Here is a 20804-nt window from a genome sequence, read left to right as displayed (position 1 = left end):
AAACTGTATTATGAATCATATTGTCCCACACCATGGCTGTGAAGCCTAAGGTGGCAGGCTTTGGGCTCAGATAAGGGATGGGGCACTCACTGGGTTGAGTCTCCTGGGGAAAGCATAACAACTTTTCTCCTGAGATTTCGGCCAATGTATGGGACTGGTTACCATCCCGAGGAAATTGTGGAGCTATGAATGAGTAGCGTAACCCAGTCATGGAAACCCACAACAACGACTGGGGTTCGTTGTGCTGACCACATGCCACCCCGTAACTGGTTGTACAATCACCCACTACTGCTGAGCAATGTGGGAGTGAGGCCGGCAGTTGGTAGGTAGTCCTTGGACCTCAAGGGCTGTCACGCCAGAGGTTGTTATGAAACATATTACTAATTGTTACCAGAAAATATGTCATATTTATGTTGAACTTTGGCTTGACTTAATGCTCTCTTCCAGATTTTGCCCCCAACACTTATTGAATGCCAAGATGGGTGAACACCATCTAGCGTATGACATTGCATTATACATTAAAAAACTTTAACAAACACTTCATATTAAAACCTATAATTGACAGTACTCACCTAGGAATAATAGGAAGAACTGTCCAGGCACCAGGGTGAGGAAAATCTTCATGTATAAGGTGAATTATTGGTCTCTCCTATGAAAAGAAAAAAAAATACTTTCAATTTAACAAAATCTTAACATACTGGATCAACAAATATATATTACATTGATACAGCATTTTTACACTGTTATGATAATGCAATGATGTATATTAATTACAATACTGAACATTGAAAAAATGTTGGTTTCTTTTTAGATTGACATAATACAATGATACGATTTCTGCTACAAGACAAAAAAAACAAAAACAGATGGTATTTGTGTAAGAGAATTCAAAACTAAACTCCGTACCAGCTAACTGTAGACCCAGTGAACAAGAACAAGTCTCTGCGCAAGTAGTGGTGCGAGACGGCTGCACCAATGAACAATGAGAGAAACGGGATTGTGTAATGGGCGACGGGAGTTACCCGATTTCCTCGAGGAAATCAGTTAGCGTTGCAAACTTTTGAAAAGGATAATACCGAACGCACAGGGCAAACGGACCGTATTTTTGTCTCCAGGTCCTTACGATTGGCTTAAGAATTTCTTAGGGAAATATTAGGGATAAAACTGCAAGAGCAAATTTTGACAAGCCGTGCATTTAGCGTACGGACTAAGGTCTGCATCGTACGGTTGGCAACACTGTGCTTTCACCACTCGATTTTCCTCCTTCTCCTCTGCCAATATACACACCCCTGCTCTACAGTTAGCTGGGACAGGGTATAGCCTACTGAATATTTCCACTAATGAATTAAGTGTATTTTCTGTACTAATTAACATTTCCATAAATTCATGCTTTTCTAGGACTTGAAACCACCTTGATAGCATAGGCAGTTTCTTTTGATTTCTGGTGGGGGAAAGGCAATATAGGAAAAATCATTGAATTAACTTGTACTATTAATGTTATATATATTATTAGTAGTAATCAGGGTTCCCTACTATTTTTGGCAAAACACATTTCCTTACTTTTCGAGGCAATTTTAAAATAAATTTCCTGAGTATTCGATGGTTTAACAGCCTAATAAGTAAGCTTTGAGTGTTAAATTGAACTTGCTATTCAAGAAAATAAAGTTCATTCAACATTGCCAAACATTATTAACAAAAATAAACTTTAAAGAAATATTTTATGTAGAATATATTCCATAAAGAAACCGGCTCAAGAAAATAGTGGAATTTATTTGCATTTGCGAAGTTGACACTGGTTCAGTGAGACTGCAAATAATTCAACTACTCAGAGTATTATAGTAATTACGTTTGAACCAAAACTGAAAATTTTGAGAAAAATTGGCTGATCGGAGAATTATGATGGCAAACAGCTCTATTGATGTTATTGGATTACAAAAATAATTACTGCCGAATATAAAATATTTCTAATTCACAATATTTCCAAGAAATATGCATGTGAATGATTGTGTTCATGGCGGTATAGCTATAAGGGAAGGTTCTTTTTTGTAGCTAATCAGTGGTGATTTATTCATTCTAGTTTTTTTTTACTTTTAACCATTGGCTCCGCTGCGTCCGTCGGTCACAAGGACCTCTAGTATATACAAAGTTGCCAGGTAGGATTATCAGTGGCCAGGCTCCACTTCTTAAAATGACCACGTCAAGGTCAAGGTACCTTTATAAGGTATGCCATTCCCGAGGTTCCGAAATTTTCTCCCATGATTCTGTGCGCGCTATGACGTCATTAAGAGGACAGAATGGAACTTACTTCGTTATCGTATACGGAAGCTTGAGATAAATGGGTCGATTATTTACTTATACACACTTTTTCTTGAATGCCGGTAGAATGAGAACAAATCAACCTGTTTGTGCTCTTGCCACGTGCAATAATAATAGAAGAAAATCGCCTGGAATAAAGTGATCATCGCTTCCCAAAAAGTTGCTGTAGCAGGTTTGATTCAATTTGTTCCTCCAAATTTCGGACTTACTCAGTGGTGAAACCACAGGGGAGGGCAGGGGCATTGTCCCCCAACCTTCGACGGAAGTCAATTCTAGGGGGGGGGGGCAAACATTGATGGGCAAAGGCACCTGCAGGGGGCACAGAGGAGAAATTGCCCTCTTCTATTTCAAATTTTATACAAATAAAAATACATTTCGTAAAATTTTCTTGCTCGCTTCGCTTGCAGTGCCAGCTTTTCTCAGTCTCGTCAAGTTCAGAGACGTAGCTAGGGAGCGTCGGGAGTCGGCCATGGGTGCCAAATAATCTAATTTTTAAAAAAATGTGAAAGAGAGAATGCCTTGGCGCCATGTGATATTATTTGTTCCTTATTAAATCAATATTGTTTTAAATTGCAAAAATTGGATCAAAAAATTTACTTTCTCGCTTCGCTCGGAATATAATTGTTTTTTGTAATGTGATGTATTTAAATAATATGTTTTGTATATATGTAATGAAAAAAACTTTGAATACGTACATAATTTAGTGTTAGCATCTTGCATATGTATTTTCTTATTTTATGTCGCTCCATGTTGCATATGTGTAAAACATATGAAAGTTATACATGTTATATGTACAAAAAAATATCTTCGGCATGCATTTATCATTCATTTTCTGCCATTCAAAAATACAGTTTGTATGCTTGTTTTCAATTATTAGCTAATGTAAAATTTCTGGTGTTGAAAAAATATTTCAAATCGTTTGTTCCAAATAAATGCTTTAGCACAGACATCTACCTCCCTTGTGCGTAATTTATGAGGATAATAACGTATTTGATACTACTACTACTACCACTAGTAATAATAATGCCATTATTAATGTTATTATTATTACTATTATTATTATTGGTACGTTTATCCTGGTACTTTCTCCCTCCAGATAAAAACTTGTGGTTGCGCCTCCGGCCTTATCTTCCACACTCGCCTTCCGTATCATCACGTATGCAACTTTCAAAAACCTTTACACAATCGGAACTAAGTTTCTAAGTATTGCTTCATGTAAATAATGACCAAAGAAGCTATTCAATCAGGCCCTTAGCCAGGAATTCTTTGTTGGGGGGTGGGGGGAGCGAAGTCAATCCTAGAGGGGGCAAATTTTTAATATATTGTGTCGCATTGACACATATTATGGTAGGATACACAGAGGCACTTGTCCCCCTCCCCCAAAAGCTATAAGTAACAGAAAAGGGATAGTATCTTGAAACTGCAACGAACAAAAAAAAAAAAAAAAACTTCGAGCAACATCAAATAGCAATATTTCGATAATGACCTTTTCAGGTTGCCAAAGAACATAAAGTTTAACATAAATAGGCTAGTAGGGACTGTACCTACTTGATATCGTAATTGATTGATTTGGTGTTTTAAGTCCACTTTATGCACACTAAGGCTAATTGAAACTGGACCTACAGTTTAAAGTGGGATCCGAACCATTAGCCTTACTGTTCATAAAGTAGACTTAAGAAACCAACTCAAACCAAACCTAGAGTCGTTTTCACGTTCAGAAGAGACAACGGCGCTTATGGAGAAACCGCACAGTGTTGCCAATACAGCGCTAGCTCATGTCGCCGGGAAATGATGACCTTCCTTCACAATGAAGGTGTTACATATTTTGTATATATAATGATAATTATATGTAATTATTAACATTAATATTATACTGTGAACGTTACAGTTACCCTTTTTACTATGATCCATTGCGATCACTACACACGCGAGTGTAATGCACGAATATGACACTTCAGAAATCACTTAAAAAAGTAAAAATCACTGAGAGCTCACGCAACTGAAAACACTTTTTCGAGAGAGGGAAAAAGTCTAAACAGACCAAAGCAGATCTCTCACTCAAGTAAGGGGACCCTGGCACATGGGTTAGATTCAAGTTGCAACCCAAACAAACAAATGAGTTATGGCCCACGTGAACTGATAAGACGCGAATGACTCAAGCAAGGCATGTCATATTTCTATCTTGAAGCCCCATATTTTGTCACGTGTTGGAAAGCCTTTCAAAGGTTAATATGGTGTCTATGAATTTTTGTGTACGTTGGAAACTGAAAGGTGATCTTCATTTCAGCATTAATGTCGACAGTAATGTAAACGAAAACAACGTGTATTTGCGACAGCACTAATGTTGCTCACAACAGCAGCATTGGAAATAATTGTCAATTATTAAATTTAAGTAATTTCAATTCTATTATAACAAACTGCATGAAGTTCATATTTTTACTGAATGGAAATAAAATAACAACTGGAAAACTTTGTGGTGATAGCCGGAATGCTGCGGTGAGTCAGCTCAAGATGGCCAGACAACGTCTCCTTACTTCGCGCGCGGTTCGGGTTAAAAAGAAACTCCAAATGCATGGAAGTAATATTTCTGGGAACCTTTGAGTGGTTATAAAAAATAATTTCATTATTTTCTACACAACTTTGTCGCTGGAAGTTTTTACTTGGAATTACAGAACAAAAAATGGCCAGCGACGACATTTTCTACTGCACGAATATAAAAAATCTCCACATACTTTATTTGAACATTTTTTAATGCAAATATGCTTTAAAGTATTGATAAATTCTGAGTACCACCGTCACCTATGACAATTAAAAAACAGTGTCAATTTTTTTCATAATGAAAGCTTCAATCTTACGGCATGTTTCAACGTTAGGAATGAAAACAATGTAAAAATTGTGTTTTCACAGAAAATTTGCGTTTTTAATTTATCTAAAATTATGTAAGGAAGTTACCAGTTTTTTGTGTTCACCATCGTATTCTCTACAAAATTTCCTGCAAAACTGCAGGTACAGTAGAATAGGTAAGACAAGAAACTCCTCGCGGCCTCACGCCCAAGCCATACGTAGGGGAAGGACGCACAGAAGCAGGGTTGGCAGTGCATACGTGTCAAATGTCTACGCAGAACGAGAACACAAGAAAACTAAGCAAGAAGATCTGGGTTGTATGCCGGTAAACATACAACGGAATGACCGTGTTCTGCTAAGATGGAATCAATTTTGAACATCTTCAAACGGGGTTTGTTAATTTTCACCAATGAATACAATTCTGGTTTGAACATGTGTGCGTCAAAGGGGGTGTTGTTTTGAACAAGCCACTGAATCATAGTGTCTTTTCGGGAGGAGGAAGAAGGCGCAGGATTTATTTGTATGTTATGGCATGAGGCGTTGTCAACAACAACCACACTGTTTCGTGTGAAATTTAGGATCAACATCTCCCCGGACCCTGTGGCTGAGTGGTTAGCACATCGCGCTAAGGGTCCTGGGTTCGAATCCCGCTCGGTCATGGTTATTTGTAAATGTACATTCATCAATTTCATAATTTCATCACTCATCCGCATCTTCGCAAATTAGCCAAGAGGCACAAAACGCGAAGTAAAATAAAATATATCAAATATAAAAAAAAAATCAAAATTTTTGCCATTCATATCATGGTAGTAATCACCAAGAGATTTTCCAGATTTGAACATTAACCGCCAGCATGTACAATAATTACACGTTGCCCTTTAGACACCGGTGCTTTGACGGCAGCCGCGGTTCCATCCACCCAGGCTTCTTTCTTTGTTGTCGAGCTGTGAAAATAAGTCCGTCAACTTAAACAATGGGTCGTCCTTGTCGACGAAAGATTTTTATGGCTTTGAGGTACGATGAACGTAAACTTCTTATTTCGTCCTTTTCTATAAGCAATTGTCTATTATTTCCTGCTTTTTCCCACTTAAACTTACGTTACGTATTATCTTGCGCACACACCAGACACTGCCTTGGAACTCTATTCTTTGTTTCAAAACCCTTCGGATACCTTCCCTGTCCGTAAGGTGAAATTCGTGCACAACACGCCTAACAACACATTATCGAACTCGTCTATATGACTTTTTATTTTTCGGCAAGGTCGTGTTTTACGGGGCGTATGAAAGTGTTTCTTCAACGTAGTGCATGCTTTACTTTCTATTAGTACAATTCTTCTCACACTGCTGAATGAAACACCACATGCGCGAGCCACCCTCCTTTGCAACTGGTTTTCGGACATACGAACTCCCACCTCGTCTTTCATAAATGCATTGACATTATATACAATTTCTCGCCCTTGGCTGTGGATTACTTTCCGTGCACCGAGTTTACTTGCTTTCTCTGAACTGCAAGCTTCCATGCTAGCAAGTACACTGCACACAAAACAAACACACACTTTAAATGAAGACAGGCAAGTCGATCGCGTTGTTTCTCGGTGCTCGCACAACATTTATGACGTTCGGCAACCCTGCCTGTGTGCACGATAAGGGAAGTTCGCGCATGCGCTTGCCGCGTTTCCGACCCAGCTCATCGGTGGGAGAGTTTCTTGTCTAACCTCTTCTACTGTACCGATTTTACTTAAGCTAAATTTGTAAATCCAGAAATTTGACAACAGCGCGCTCGTATTTCCCATAAGAAAAGCATTGCCCATAAGAGCCCATTGTGTCTTCTGAACGTGAAAACGACTCTAGCTGTGTTATTAGTAAAACACATTTTATGTGTGTGTTGGATATGGTATGAGATTTAATTAGGAAAAGCGATGGATAATGTAATATTTATACAAATTAAATTAATGTATTATGTTCTTACAACAAATGTAAATATTACAGAATAGGAAGCCAGTGACGAAATTAGCCGTAAGTTTTTTTTAATTCCTCGCAGTAGTAAATATTGTTACAAATTAAATCCAAAAATTTAGAGATCAAATTATAATTCTCAGCTTGCATTTACCTCCGATTATTAGAAGTATCATTCGACCGAAAAGCAATCTCTGACTGTTGGCTGATACATGCGACGTGCCTAAAATACAGGAAAACGTAACAGCATAATCGTTCCATTATTTGTGTTTTGTATTTGTATTGCTTTTGTTTTATTTCAAGTATAATTTACCCTTTGGCTAATCGCAAAGATGAAAATGAATGGTGAGTAGATGAAATGGATGATCACAAATCCATGTGGATCACAAACAGTACAGAGTACTACACAGATTGTTGGCCCACATGACAGAACCTAGTAAGCCTGCAAGAATGAAGTTCCTAGGATATACATATTACCTGGAAGAAATATTGCTATTTGAATGTTTCCCGAAAAGACACCCTTTATACAATAGCCATCATCTAATTCATTCGCCCGCTCGGTAGCCGAGGGCGTTAAGTGGTCGACTTTCGATTTCGCCTCCGAAGTTCCCGGTTCAAGTCCCAGCATGGGCATAGGTGTTCTCTGCGAGTCAGGCATGTATGCAGGAATTCCTTTCGTGGGGCTAAACACCATATTTTTAAGGGGTATAGATAGAACCTCACAATTGTATGTTTAAGGCCAATGGTGGCAATTGGGTTCAAAACGGGAGTGGGGGGTTCAAGAAAAGTTTACTTTCTCTTCCCTTGGTATACAAGGGTTAGCATAAAGAGGTCATAGTGTGAAGGCAAAAAAATGGGGAGCAACTATCCCCAAAATCGTCGCCACTGTTCAAGGCTGCCAAATTATTTAGAACGTGAAATCGGAAAATCTTTTACCACCCAACTCCTCTGTTTCCATGCATTAACATTGTGTGCCGGAACCATCTCAGTATGTGTGTTTGTCAATTTCTTATCATCAGACATCAAAATATCTATGGCGTCTTCGAGTGTTTTTACGAAGCTGTTACACACGCACGGGATGGACAATCCACTCGACAACGCGAGACTCAAACTGTGGGCTGCGAACTGGACGCAGAAATTTCTCGAATATTTCTCTCTGATTCGAGCCTGAACACCACTACTGTGTCTTGTCCTCCCATGTTTACAGTTCTTATAAAAGCCGAAACTCACCAAATTATTCATATTGAGTCCTAAGCACTCGCAAGTGTTCACAATTGTCTGTCACAACTTCCGCAGTCTTGTCATATATTGGCACACAACAAAGTAAGTCTTCTCGAATACAGTTCGAAACAATTAATTCACAATGAAAACCCTTCCGATCCCAACACATCTAGTGTTTCATCTCCCAATATGATTACATGCTTACTCATTTATCTCCAGTGACGTGCCCAAGGGAGGGGTTGGTGAGGTCATAACCCAGTTTGACCAAGTATTCCTTAAAAAAAAAGAACGTCAAAGAGAGGAAAAGATGGCAAAATAAGGACTGATCACCAAAAATTGTATGCATAACCCTCCTCTTCTAAAATTCTGGGAAAATTTGGTCCGGGCACAACTAACTAATCACTCAAAACTTTGATTTTCAGTTGATCTGTGCAGCTTATTTCTTTTTTAATTAACCGCTCCAATACCCGTTACTGCTTAAATATTCACTTTAGAGAGAGACCTTCGATCTCTTCGGCCCTCGACCCGAACTAGCACTACACTGAGGCTCCGTAAATTCCGCTGTCGTTAATGTCTTCTGCTTTGGACCCGAACTGGAACTAGTAGTAGACTTCGTTACTTTATGGTATTTAGTCCTTTTCATTTTCGAATCACTAGATCTTATAAAGCCACCAATAGAGTGTATGAACTATCACACTTACCTTTGAATACTCATTAACCGATTCTGTTGTACAGATCAACCTGGAAATTGAAGCCGCGTATTTTAACCTCATTATATTCTAGAACGTTCCACAGATAAAACGATTCGTTAATGTTGCCAGTAGTTCAACTCCTTTTCTTATTCAAGAACGTTCCCTCTCGCGCTTTCCAGAGATTAAAAAATTACAATGAATCGTCCTACGTGTGGCGTTTGCAGCTTCCAAATGCTGACAAGTCTTTGCATAGTGTTGCGACAACACCGAAAGCGCAAGAAAAGTTTTAATGCAATATTATCAAAAACAAGCTTATAGAACATTCTCCGTGTTGCCTTGGTAAGTATTTCTCTCCTTATATATTATCGGCACACTATTCAAGAAAACAAAAACCTAATTTTGCCGGATCCTGTGGCTGAGTGGTTAGCACATCGCGCTGCGACGCCAAGGGTCCTGGGTTCGAATCCCGCTCAGCCATGGTTGTATGTGAATGTCCATTTATCATTTTCATCATTTCATCACTCATTCCCATCTTCGTAAATTAGCTAAGAGGAACAAAACACGAAGTAAAATAAAATAAATCAAATCCAAAAAAACAAACTAATTTTATGTAGTGTAAACTGAAAAAATAAGGGGGGACTCCAGCCCCCTGATCCCACCTTGGGTGCGCGCTATTAACAATAACAGGGTTATAGAACATTCTGTGTCTTGCCTCGATAATTATTTCTCTCAAATTATCATCACATTATTCAAGAAGCCATGAACCTAATTTTATGTAGCGTAATTTCCTGAAGGGGGTGCTGGAGCCCCCTGACTCCCACCTTGGATACGAGCTTGACTCGATAATTATTTATCTCCTTAAATTATCGTCACATTATTTTATTTCTCACCACAAGAAACCAAAAACTTCATTTTATCTATTGTAAACCGCAAACTTTCGGGAGGGCTCGAGCCCCCTAAGCTCCCCCTTGGATACGTGCCTGTTGCGAGTGTCCCTTCATCAATTTAAACTAAACATCACTCATCCTGTTCGTCGCGATTAGCCAAAAGTGGAAGAAGACACTACATAACAAAAGCAAATTTATCCTCATCGTGGCGATCAACTGGAGAATCTGAAAAGTAGCGTAAAAATATTAAAGGGAAATTCCAGGATATTCAGTAAAAAGTCATATCAGAATATGCCCGGACAAGAACTTTCCTTAGAATTATACATTTAAAATAAATGCAATAGGTTAGCTGGAAAGAAAAGCCGGCAGTGGACTACAGCCAACAGGGACAAGATATCACGCATATAATGTATGAAATATAAACTATGCATTGTTTCGGAATAAGTGTATTCTTCTATCGCGTATTTAATCTCTTGTTGTCAAATTAAATTAACAGCTTTGGTGTATAATACCAAAAGATGCATGAAAACACAGCGTTTCATGGGCCATCTGCTACATTCTACGCATAGCTTTCTTCCGCTCGTGTCCGCTTGGTGACGTCACAAGCTCTAGCCAATAACGTGCAAGTCGCGGAGTGGCCCCCTCTGCGTCAAGGTCACGATCAAGGCTTCGTGTGGCACCGTTAGGTTTCCACCTTGATCCCTGGGGACTGGACCGCCCCAGATTGCATTGCTACCCTGAAGATGGAGGCAGATACAGCCTCCGAAACGTTGGTAAATCTCTTTTAAATAACAGTGGTTAAAAGTAAAAAAAAACTAGAATGAATATAAGGGAAGGGTTTAACAGATCCAAGCCTCACCCATTTATTTAATAAATATTTTGCTTTAATTGATTAATCACATCAACATCTGACGAAATCACTGTAATATTTTAAATCATTTTGAAAATATCACTTGTAGTTTAGAGGTAGTGTACAGATATGATGAATGGTCTTATATTCTTCAAGTACAATAATTTTACTTTGTTCATATCTTCAGAATAACTGTAGATTATGTTAAAAATTATGTTAACATGATTATTTTGAAAATAAACTGTAAAATAGCAATAACTCACACAATATTAAAAAAAATAATGAAAATCACAGTTACAATTTGAAAATAAAAATCTAAATCTACACAATGAAAAACAATGTTATAATTGTAAATATAATTAGTGCATGTCGATATGCACAGTGGGATATTTAGAAATGTTTATTCGAAACTGTTTAAAGATAATAATATTGTAATTATAAACCAGTTTACCATGAGCGAAAACATGATAAATACACTGCTGGACAAAAAAAAAAAAAAATAGAAAAAAAATGGAGACTTGCATTTTTGTGATAACGCATAAATTCTGATTCGAAGGCTAACTACATTATTGGAAATATATTCAACAGAAAACAAACTTTGAGGATGTTCTACATACATTAATAAGTTAAATTAGAACAAAAACTAAAGTTACAGAAAACTACCAAACTGCGAGCGTAATTCAATTCATAAGTAATTGCAATTCAGATGTCAAATATTAAGGTGTCTTGGTTTGTTTCTCCAGCAACATAGTTATTATCAGAAGCGGCGATTGGCTGCCAAAACTAGAGAGGGGCAAGGACAGTTTACTTTCTCTTGGTAGAGAAGGCTTAGCATTAAGAGACCATAGTGAGATAGGGCAACTGCCCCCCACGGCCCCCTAACCGACTTCTGAAACTTGAACCCCCTCCCATTATTTTCGTATAAATACGGTCGTGCTTGTGCCCCCGTAGGTTTTGATCGCCGAATGCACAGTAACCGCTACATCAAGAAGGTCCAGAAACCACAGTTCCTTCCGGGAACAGATTTATGCACAGACAACTGAAAGGCAAGGACCTCCAGTTACGTCGCGAACTTTGAGCGACGCGAAATCATTTGTCAGGAGTGAAAAGGCCCGGAGACAAAAGTTTGGAGTCAGCAATGTGTCCGCTGCCACGACGGCGCCACTCTACCTGCCCCATTCAACTCCTTCGGAGAACTTCTCCGATAACAGCCAGCCCATCCATCACCCCCCATTAGTACACCGCTTGTTTGGAGAGCGGGACGGCATCTCCACAGGCTTCCCAAGGTGCACGTGGAAGACATTCTTATCAGTCACGTAAACGAAGACAAAAATCTTGTTCTAAGGATCACCGACAATCAGTTCTTGGGAAGTTACCTTTCTATAAAAAAAAGAACAACAAAAAAAAACAACTGATTTGTAGATACTAAAGTCAGTTTAAACACTACATATGCTGATCAAGGCAGTCTGTATTTTAGTAAAAAAAAAGTTACGTTTCAACCCCCTATCAGGGTCTTCCTCGGACTTGAAATCAAACTAAAATGCTCTAAACACATTTTAGTTTGGTTTCAAGTCCGAGGAAGACCCAGATAGGGGGTTGAAATGTAACGTTGTTAAGTGGTTTTTTTTTTTTTTTTTTTTTTTTTTTTTTTTTTTTTTTTTACTGAAATATAGACTGCCTTGGTCAGCATACGTAGTGTCATTTCTGTTATGGAAAGAAGCAGTGGCGGCGATTACGGAGGGACAAGATGCCCCCCTTTTTGCGCCACTTTTGCCCCACTTTTGCCCCCGCACTATGCTAAACCTTATCTACAAAGGGAAATATACTGTCCTTGCTCCCCCCCCGGTTTTGGAACACAATCGCCGCCACTGGAAACAAGGCTTATTCGTGTTACCATCAACGCACCATCATTTGTTTTCTCCTTTCGCTTCCTCTTTTCTCTTGCCTTTTTGACAATGCTGCAGAATTTGGCAACGCCGCAGGAACATGGGAATACGCTCCCTCCGATCGCTTACGGTTGAAAATTCGACTACAGCGCCACAGGGGCATTCTGAATTTAATTTATTTGCAAAAATATGAAAATAGTTGACTGCGAAACGAATCTGAATAACCGACAAATTAATATATCCATTCAATTAAATTTCCTTCTTGTGATCTAACCGGTGCGATAGGCGTCTTGCCATGTTTCCCGCGCTTGCCGATTGATGCCATTTCTAGCAGAAACCAAGCGGCGTTGCCGCTGTAGACCGTGTGAACCATACGTTGGGGGAAGCCGAGGACAGGCTGCGATTAATTCACGCGTGTTAATGTAACACCACACTAACCAGCGTCGCGCTTACAAAACAAGCGTCTTCAACAAGACAAAAACAAAACACGTGGGAGTTAGACTACAACGTGGCAACAGCGCCTGCGTAAGCGTCTCTCTTCTGGTTTCCATTGGCTCCTCGCTGCCTAGTATAGCAGAGGACTCTTTCCTCGCTTCTCATTGGCACAGAAACTGTCGAGCGATCGCTAGCGCGGGAAACGTGACAGGTTGTACCAAACGCGGTTTACTCACTTGTTGGTCCTTTTCCGCTTGCTGCGTGATGTCTCTTCGCAGTTCTTGGGCTTGGATCTCGTGGTAGGTGTTAGCTTGGCTCAAGACGACGATGACGACATCTTTTGGAGCTGAAAGCAGAGGAAATATTGTTAACTGGAGGATGGATGAAAACGCAAGTGTGCATTTAAATAATTCAGTCAGTCCAAAAACAATATCTTTATGATGGAAGTAAATTTCAGTTAATTACTGTTCCACAGGCATAACTAGAAAAATAAGAGTGTAAATGCTAAAAACAAGACTTGATGTATGTGTTTCCACATGAAAAGATAAAGGGCTCGGGGGTAACACATGGTAAGAGACATTTTGGTCATTGCTCCCTGTGGAACATAGGGCATCAAGAAAGGATCTCCACTTGGTCCTACTGACGGCAATTCTCTTCACTGCATCCCAGCTCCTTCCTTCCTCCAATGCCTCAGCGTGAACATATTTTCGCCACGTCTGTTTCTTTTCCTTCTTCCAGTCTAGTTCCTTCCTCAACGCATGCCCTATTCAATTCCATTATTTGGTCATTACTGAACTACAAAGTTTGAAAGGGCCACCTTTCACTTTTCGCGTGTAATAGCCATGACATGCAAATTGCACTAGGCTCATTGAACGCTGAAATAAATACAACACGAAAACAATATACCTACAGTAGAGCTTGTAATATCTTTCTGCTTAATAAAATCGATAAAGACCAAAATGTCACTTACAATGTTTTACTCAGGGCCCTTTCAATAAATAGTTCTATGGGAGAGTTTCAATAATTACAAAAAATGGTATTTTTATGGTCCCATATGAACTTCGTGACTATGATTTCATCATACATTTCAAAGTAATTCTTTTGACTGAGGTTTTGATTTATGCACAGTAAGGCTAATCGGGACTGGACCTACAGTTTAAAGTGGGATCCGAACCACTATGTGCCTCCACTGGGTATCGAACCCGGGATCCCTTGATTACAAGGCGACGACGCTACCACTGTGCAGAAGAGTTGCAACGTATACCAATTGAATTAATTCTTGAAGCTTTCCTGGCGGTGAATAATGGAGATGTTTTCTCTGGATATCAGCCAGGTGATTTTCGGATAGGTTTCCGAGTTTCGAGACCTAACGTCGCTCTCACCTTCAGGGACTGAAGTGGAGAATGACTTCAATCCTTGAAGATGAGAGTGACGTCAGCTCTCGAAAGATCGGAAGCCTATCCGAAAATCAGTTGGCTGATATCCAGAGAAACCCTATTTATTATATGACAATTCCTGTTATTTTTACTGTATTAATGATTTGAAAGCTGAGAAAAGGGTTGTACTAGATATTTGCTCATCTAGTCTCCTTCAAGGTTATAAGTGGTCCCGGGTTCGATAGCCGGTGGAGGCACATAGTAGGTCGGATCCCACTCTAAAAAACAATTTGATATCAGCAACCTGCACCCCCCAAAAGTGTTACATTTTATAATAAATACACCACTACAGCTTTTTCTGATTGTACAGTCACGGACACTTCTGGGTTGCAATTCTTATTGAAAATCAAATGGGATTGCTCAACCCAGACGTGTCCGTGAATGTACTTCATTAAACCCTGTGCAAAAGTGTGCACTGCATCGTGTCACGAAAGCGTATACGAGGTGTGGGGTTAGAGTCCCACATATTCATAGTGAAACTGTTGTGATCAGCACCACACTCCGATCACCTTTATCTCTAAAAATGCCATCAGATGAGCATATATTAGAGACTGGATGGACCCCGGAGCAGCGCTTACACTTTCCAAGCAAAATTCTCTTTTCCTTTTCACCTAAACGTTGTACATGAATTTCCCTGTGCCGTGGGGAATTTCCTTTCATGTGACAACACTAGACTGAAGCTAAGGAAGAAACAGTTGCTTCAATGCGCTACTGCAAAAATATCTATACACGCAAATTTACGAATCCAAAATGAAAATTTTAGTGGGACACCCTGTTGTTTAATAACCAAATTTCTTAACTGTCAATCTGCACGGTAGGCAGTCCTTTTATGTACTGGAGGAGAACAGGATTTAGTGAACTGAATCGTGATATAGCACCTACTTTAACCGTAGCTCTCGGTTGTAGGAACCCAGCCTCCCCTTCTCCAACCGACGCTGACAGATGATTCGGTCATAGAATTCGCAATGAGATTCGAAGAGGAATTCCGAGCAGAGAACCTCCAAGTTTTAAGTGCGTTTGATTGTTAGTGTCCACGTTTCCCTCGTTTCTCCATTAGTGCAGATCCGTATCAAGTATTGATTGCAGCTACAGTAGTTCCCTTCTCTTATTTTTTATTGAAAAATCCTTCTTTTTCAGCGTACGGCCATTCAAATAACTCCTAAAGATCAGTATTATTAGTACTACCACTGAGGTGTCTGCCCGTCGATCCAGGAAATGGCATCGTTGAATTCTAATCAGGAGAAAAAGCAACAAGCCTATTGGTTGATTTAGTTTCTTTTACTCCGCTTTTCTGCGAATTTTGGCTAATCGCAAAGATGAGGATGAATGATGATAAGATGAAAGAGATGAAGGGACAATTACACAAACATATGGTTTCATTGATTCATTAAAGTTGGTGTTTTAAGTTCACTTTACGCACAGTAAGGCTAATCGGAACTGGACCTACAGTTTTTAAAGTGATTTGAATTTGAATTTAAAACTTTGGGTGCGTCAGCACTTAGGCTATTTTGCACCCGTCACATTATACAGGGGCCAGCCCCTTATCATTACAAATGACAACTCTAACGTTGCATAACTAAAAATCTTAAAATCTTCTGACTTCTGTTAAAAGCTGAGGCTGTAAACGGGCACTCAGCACACACAAGGACAAAAAACAGGACAACACAAAAAATTATACTGGCAATAGTGCCAGTCGCCAGAGTCTCGTTAGTCTTCAGCCCAGGATGTACTACGTGGAAGTGAGGTTGACGTTTGGGCGCTTACGTGGAAGGTACCCCTTACACCCCGTTTTAAAAGTGGTATCCGAACCACTGTGCCATGTGCCTCCACCAGGTTTCAAACCCGGAAGACACTCACATATGGTTTGATTGATTGAGTTGGTGGTTTAAGTCCACTTTATGCACAGTAAGGCTAATCGAGACTCGACCTACAGTTTGACACGGTCGTGCCAGGTTCAACCATAGGATATTACTAGTCATAAGAATATATTTATCTCAATACAAATTGAGAATGAACAACATGAGACTGCATATTGGTATACCCGTGATACCTCCCAGGGCACGGGAAAACATTAAGATTTGCAGAAAATAGAAACAAAAACACAGAACTTACGTTTTAACATATGAATTCAGAATCTATTTATCTTGATTATGCAATTTAAAAAGAACCAAAGTTATACATCATAACGAAACCCACAAAAAAATCACAGTAATAGCACAATCTTTGGTAAATGTCTGTTACATCGGAGACACATTTCTATCGGATATTTTCAGTTTTAAATGGGTCGTACTTACCAATTGTGTATTGCGGAACATAGTTGAAGGTGCCATCATGCTTTGTACACGAAAATAACTTCGATTTTTCACGTTACGAGTAATTATTTTGGGTCCTTTCTTCCGTTGCGGAACATACAATATGGCGCGCACAGATGTGGATCATCGCGTGTCGTGCTTGTGTTTTGTCGATTTGGAGTGGGTATGAAGTGTTTCAACCTTCTTAACCGACAAATACCTACTTTCGTGTTCATTATGTCATCACAAACCATTGACGGATAGCCCCAAAAACCATTCCCAATAGCCCAAAAAACCATTCACGATAGCCCCAAAAACCATTCACGAGAGCCCCACGAACCATTTCCGGCAAGGTTAGGTTAGGTAAGCATAGTTAAAAAAATAAAATTCTGGTTAAAAAAAGGCACGTTTGGAAACAATGGCGAGACCGCGTGACTTTCGACGCTCGCGCCATCTGCAGGTACATAATGGAAACAATGGCATAACGTTGTCGGTTTGCACAATATGCAAGTTTATTATATCAAAAGTGCTTATTTCTTGTTGTGCAGCATTCTACGGTGAGAAAATACCTCCACGAACTTTCAAAATACTACAGAAACTCATTTCCGTTAGTAGTTTCTTCTGTAAAATTGAAGAAATGTGTCTCCGATATAACAGACATTTACCCAATCTTTCTCTCTGCACTTCCATTAATCTTGTATCTTCCAGCTACAAGATTCACATATACCAGGCGGAATGGTGTACTTCAACAGTCTGTTCATACGTCCGGGAAGGACATGTCAAGTTTAAAGTCGGATCCGAACCAGTGGTTGTAGTCTCGGTGATCTCGGTCTCGACTTTCCAGACGCTACCGAGGCGTGTCTCGTCTCGCTATCGCTCCTACCGGCCAATAAGCGTTCCGGACCATTCATCACCGGAGCAACACGTTGAAAGCACGAGCAAACACACACCTGGCCGTCGCAGCAGTTGGTAAAATAGCAATTGGCACCAGCTTGAAGCATTCTCCCGGCAGAAGGCCAAAACATGCCAATGGAGAAAAACTACACGGAGGCAATGGGGTGGAAATCAATGCTTAACGCCATCAGAGGGCGGCAAAGACATGTGTGCCTAGGCATGGACGTTTTTCCAACCACTTTGGCACCGTTTCAAGAAGGGGAGCAGAAAAAATGCAGGGCAGATAATATAAGAAGTGCTGGTTGCATAGCGCCACGAAACATTGTACCAAAACTGACGAAGAATACAGCAGAGGCACGGAAACGTCGCAATGTGTAAAAAAGCAAACATTTTACACAACAACGTTACAGTAAATTTTATCTTGCCGCCTCGGTGTCCGATCTCGCCGTCGAAGGTTCTAGGTTCAAGTCCAGGTCTGGTCATGGGTGTTCTTCGTGAGTGTCCATTCATTTCATTCCATCATTATTCATCTTCATAGTTGAGACTGGCCAAACGCGTGACATGTCCTTCCCGGACGTATGAACAGTCTGCTGAAGTACATCATCCCGCCTGATAGATATGAATCTTGGGAATAGAGGTTACGAGATTAATGGAAGTTCATGTGATAATTTTTGTGCTGCTGTTACTATGATTTTTAGTGCATTTCGTTATGATGTAAAATGTTGTTCTTAATTGCATAATCAAGATAAATATATTCTGAACCTAGATGTTAACACGTAAGTCCTGAGTTTGTTAATTTACTGCAAATCTTAATGTTTTCCCGTGCCCTGGGAGGTATCACGTGTATACCGATATACAGTATCATGTTACTCATTCTCAATTTGTATGGAGATAAATCTATTCTTATGGATATTAATATGCTATAGTTGAATCTGGCACGACCGTGTCAATAATTTGGCGCACAGAACGTGGGGCCACGAACGCATTGTGCATTAGTTACGTTAATCTTTGGTAACGTGTTTTAGATTTGCAGTTGACTCAGAACTTTTGATGCGCAACAATGGAAAAGAAAATATTAAGAAGTGGAAGCAAAGCGTTAAATGTTGACGAAAGCACAGTTCATGTGTTTTGCTGTGAGACTACATCAAGGCTTGATGATACGTTTGTTTGCACTGAGTGTCACAATACTTTTCATTTAAATTGTGCAAAGCTAAAGTCACCAAAGGAAAGTAATTCTCCTGGTGAATTAACATGTCTCGCATGCAAAGAAAAACTTGCAGTTCCTGTTGTTCCTGTTACTACTGATTTGCTTGCGTCATTGCAGCGAATGCTGGAGGCAAATTCCCGCAATCTGGAAGCTAAAATGACTGAAAATTCTAGTAATCTAGAACTTAGAATACAGGAAAGAATTACTGAAAATTCTAGTAATCTAGAACTTAGAATCCAGGAAAGGATTACTGAAAATTCTAGTAATCTAGAACTTAGAATCCAGGAAAGGATTACTGAAAATACTAGTAATCTAGAACTTAGAATACAGGAAAGAATTACTGAAAATTCTAGTAATCTAGAACTTAGAATCCAGGAAAAGATTACGGAAAATGCTAATAATCTAGAATCTAGAATGCGGGAACATTCTGATAGCTTGGAGGCTAAGTTACATGAGAACTCTAGGAGGTTAGAGGATAAACTTCAGGAAAATATGAATATCTTGGAGCACAGTTTACAACTAAGACTAGAAGAAAGTAGTAGAACTCTTGAGTGCCGGCTAGAAGCAAGGATGGAGGAGAAACTGGCCCATAGTTGTTCACAACTCGCTGCGTCCAATTCAGAGATGGGACGGAGGATCGAACAACTGACTCTGCAAATGTCTGAGGGACAGCAGAAATTGAAGGAAAGCCTTGAAATTGAGATGATGAGCTTACGTCAAGCATGTCAGTCAAATTCTCAGCAGCTGGAATCTAAACTCGATGAAACAGTTGTTCTGTTGAGGGAAGAAGCTGAGCAGACCAAGGAGGAGTTCCGAAAGGAAATCAGTGAAACGCAGAGCGGTTTCAGAGAAGAAATGTCCAGAGAGTTGGACAACCAGGTGACCAATATGGCATATCAGCTGAGAGAAAACCTGAATTTGCGAGTTGAAGAGACTGTGGCGGAAAAACTTAAAGGCACAGAGGGTCCTAGAGAGAATGCTGAAGAGTGGAAAAATGATATGGAATCAAAACAAGGGAAGCTTTCTTCAGACATGCGTAATCTTTGTGACGAAATGGCTCAAATTTCAACCACTTTAAGCAAGTTGCCACTCTCCGGTGAACCAGAGTTACCGCGGGTGGACCAGCTGGGCGCGCCTTTTCGAAGGTTAGTGTCTCCTAGTCGTTCTGAGGTCTCTTCGGGGCAACGAAACCGTACACATTTAAAAAAAAAAGACGCCACAGAGAGATCGTTTCCAGTTCTTCAGGCAGCGAGTCGACTTTATCGGAAAAGAGAAAAGAAAGAAAATCTCGAACCAATGCTACGCGTGGTGGGATGACTCCCCGGATGGCTGACCTGAATTCCATGCGGAAATTCGACGGAAATATTATAGCCACTTCGGCTGAGATTTATCTCAAAGAATTAGATACCAACCTTGAGATCCTTCAGATCCCGCATAGATACAGGCTGGAGATTATTCCTCGTTTGCTAACGGGCATGGCTTATCATTGGTTCTACTCTCATAAGAATGATTTCCACACATATTCAGATTTCCGTAGGGCGTTTAAGAGGCGTTTTGCGTCTTCAGAGGCAAAAGAAAGGGAGTTGGCATCTGTTAGGACCAAACGGTACAATAAAAACAATGACAATAGTTTGGAAGAATATGTTTGGTCTGTATACTCTGCTTACAGAAACCTGAGTAGCCACTACACAGAGCAGGAGGTGGTAAACCTCATAATCGGCCAATTGCCTTATAGAGTGAAGCAATTGTGTATGGCCCACGCTCCCGTAACTGTTGATTTGCTTGCAGATTTTGTTAAGAGATACGAGCAAGCGGAAGAGCAGGATGCTTGGCGAACTACGTGGAGGAAGGAGAATCCTACTCACCAGAACAACAGAGATATTCCAGGCA

At 39.9% G+C, this 20804-nt stretch overlaps 1 protein-coding gene across 1 annotated transcript in view; it reads right to left on the bottom strand.

Annotated features, from left to right (window-relative positions):
* The window catches only part of LOC145990042 (beta-1,3-glucosyltransferase), a 190806-nt gene that overhangs the window by 44864 nt on the left and 125138 nt on the right, over positions 1 to 20804 (bottom strand). The window contains exons 3-4 of the mRNA XM_083125675.1: positions 13323 to 13432; positions 573 to 649 (exon numbers count right to left, since the gene is read on the bottom strand). Of these exons, the coding sequence (XP_082981801.1) occupies positions 573 to 649; positions 13323 to 13432 (187 nt within the window). The remainder of the gene's footprint in view (positions 1 to 572; positions 650 to 13322; positions 13433 to 20804) is intronic.

Source organism: Lepisma saccharinum, chromosome 7 (genome assembly GCF_977018435.1).
Source record: "Lepisma saccharinum chromosome 7, izLepSacc3.1, whole genome shotgun sequence".
NCBI classification, from domain to species: domain Eukaryota; kingdom Metazoa; phylum Arthropoda; class Insecta; order Zygentoma; family Lepismatidae; genus Lepisma; species Lepisma saccharinum.
The sequence above is the reverse complement of the archived record's forward strand: the minus strand, read 5'-3'. Positions and strand labels throughout refer to the sequence as shown.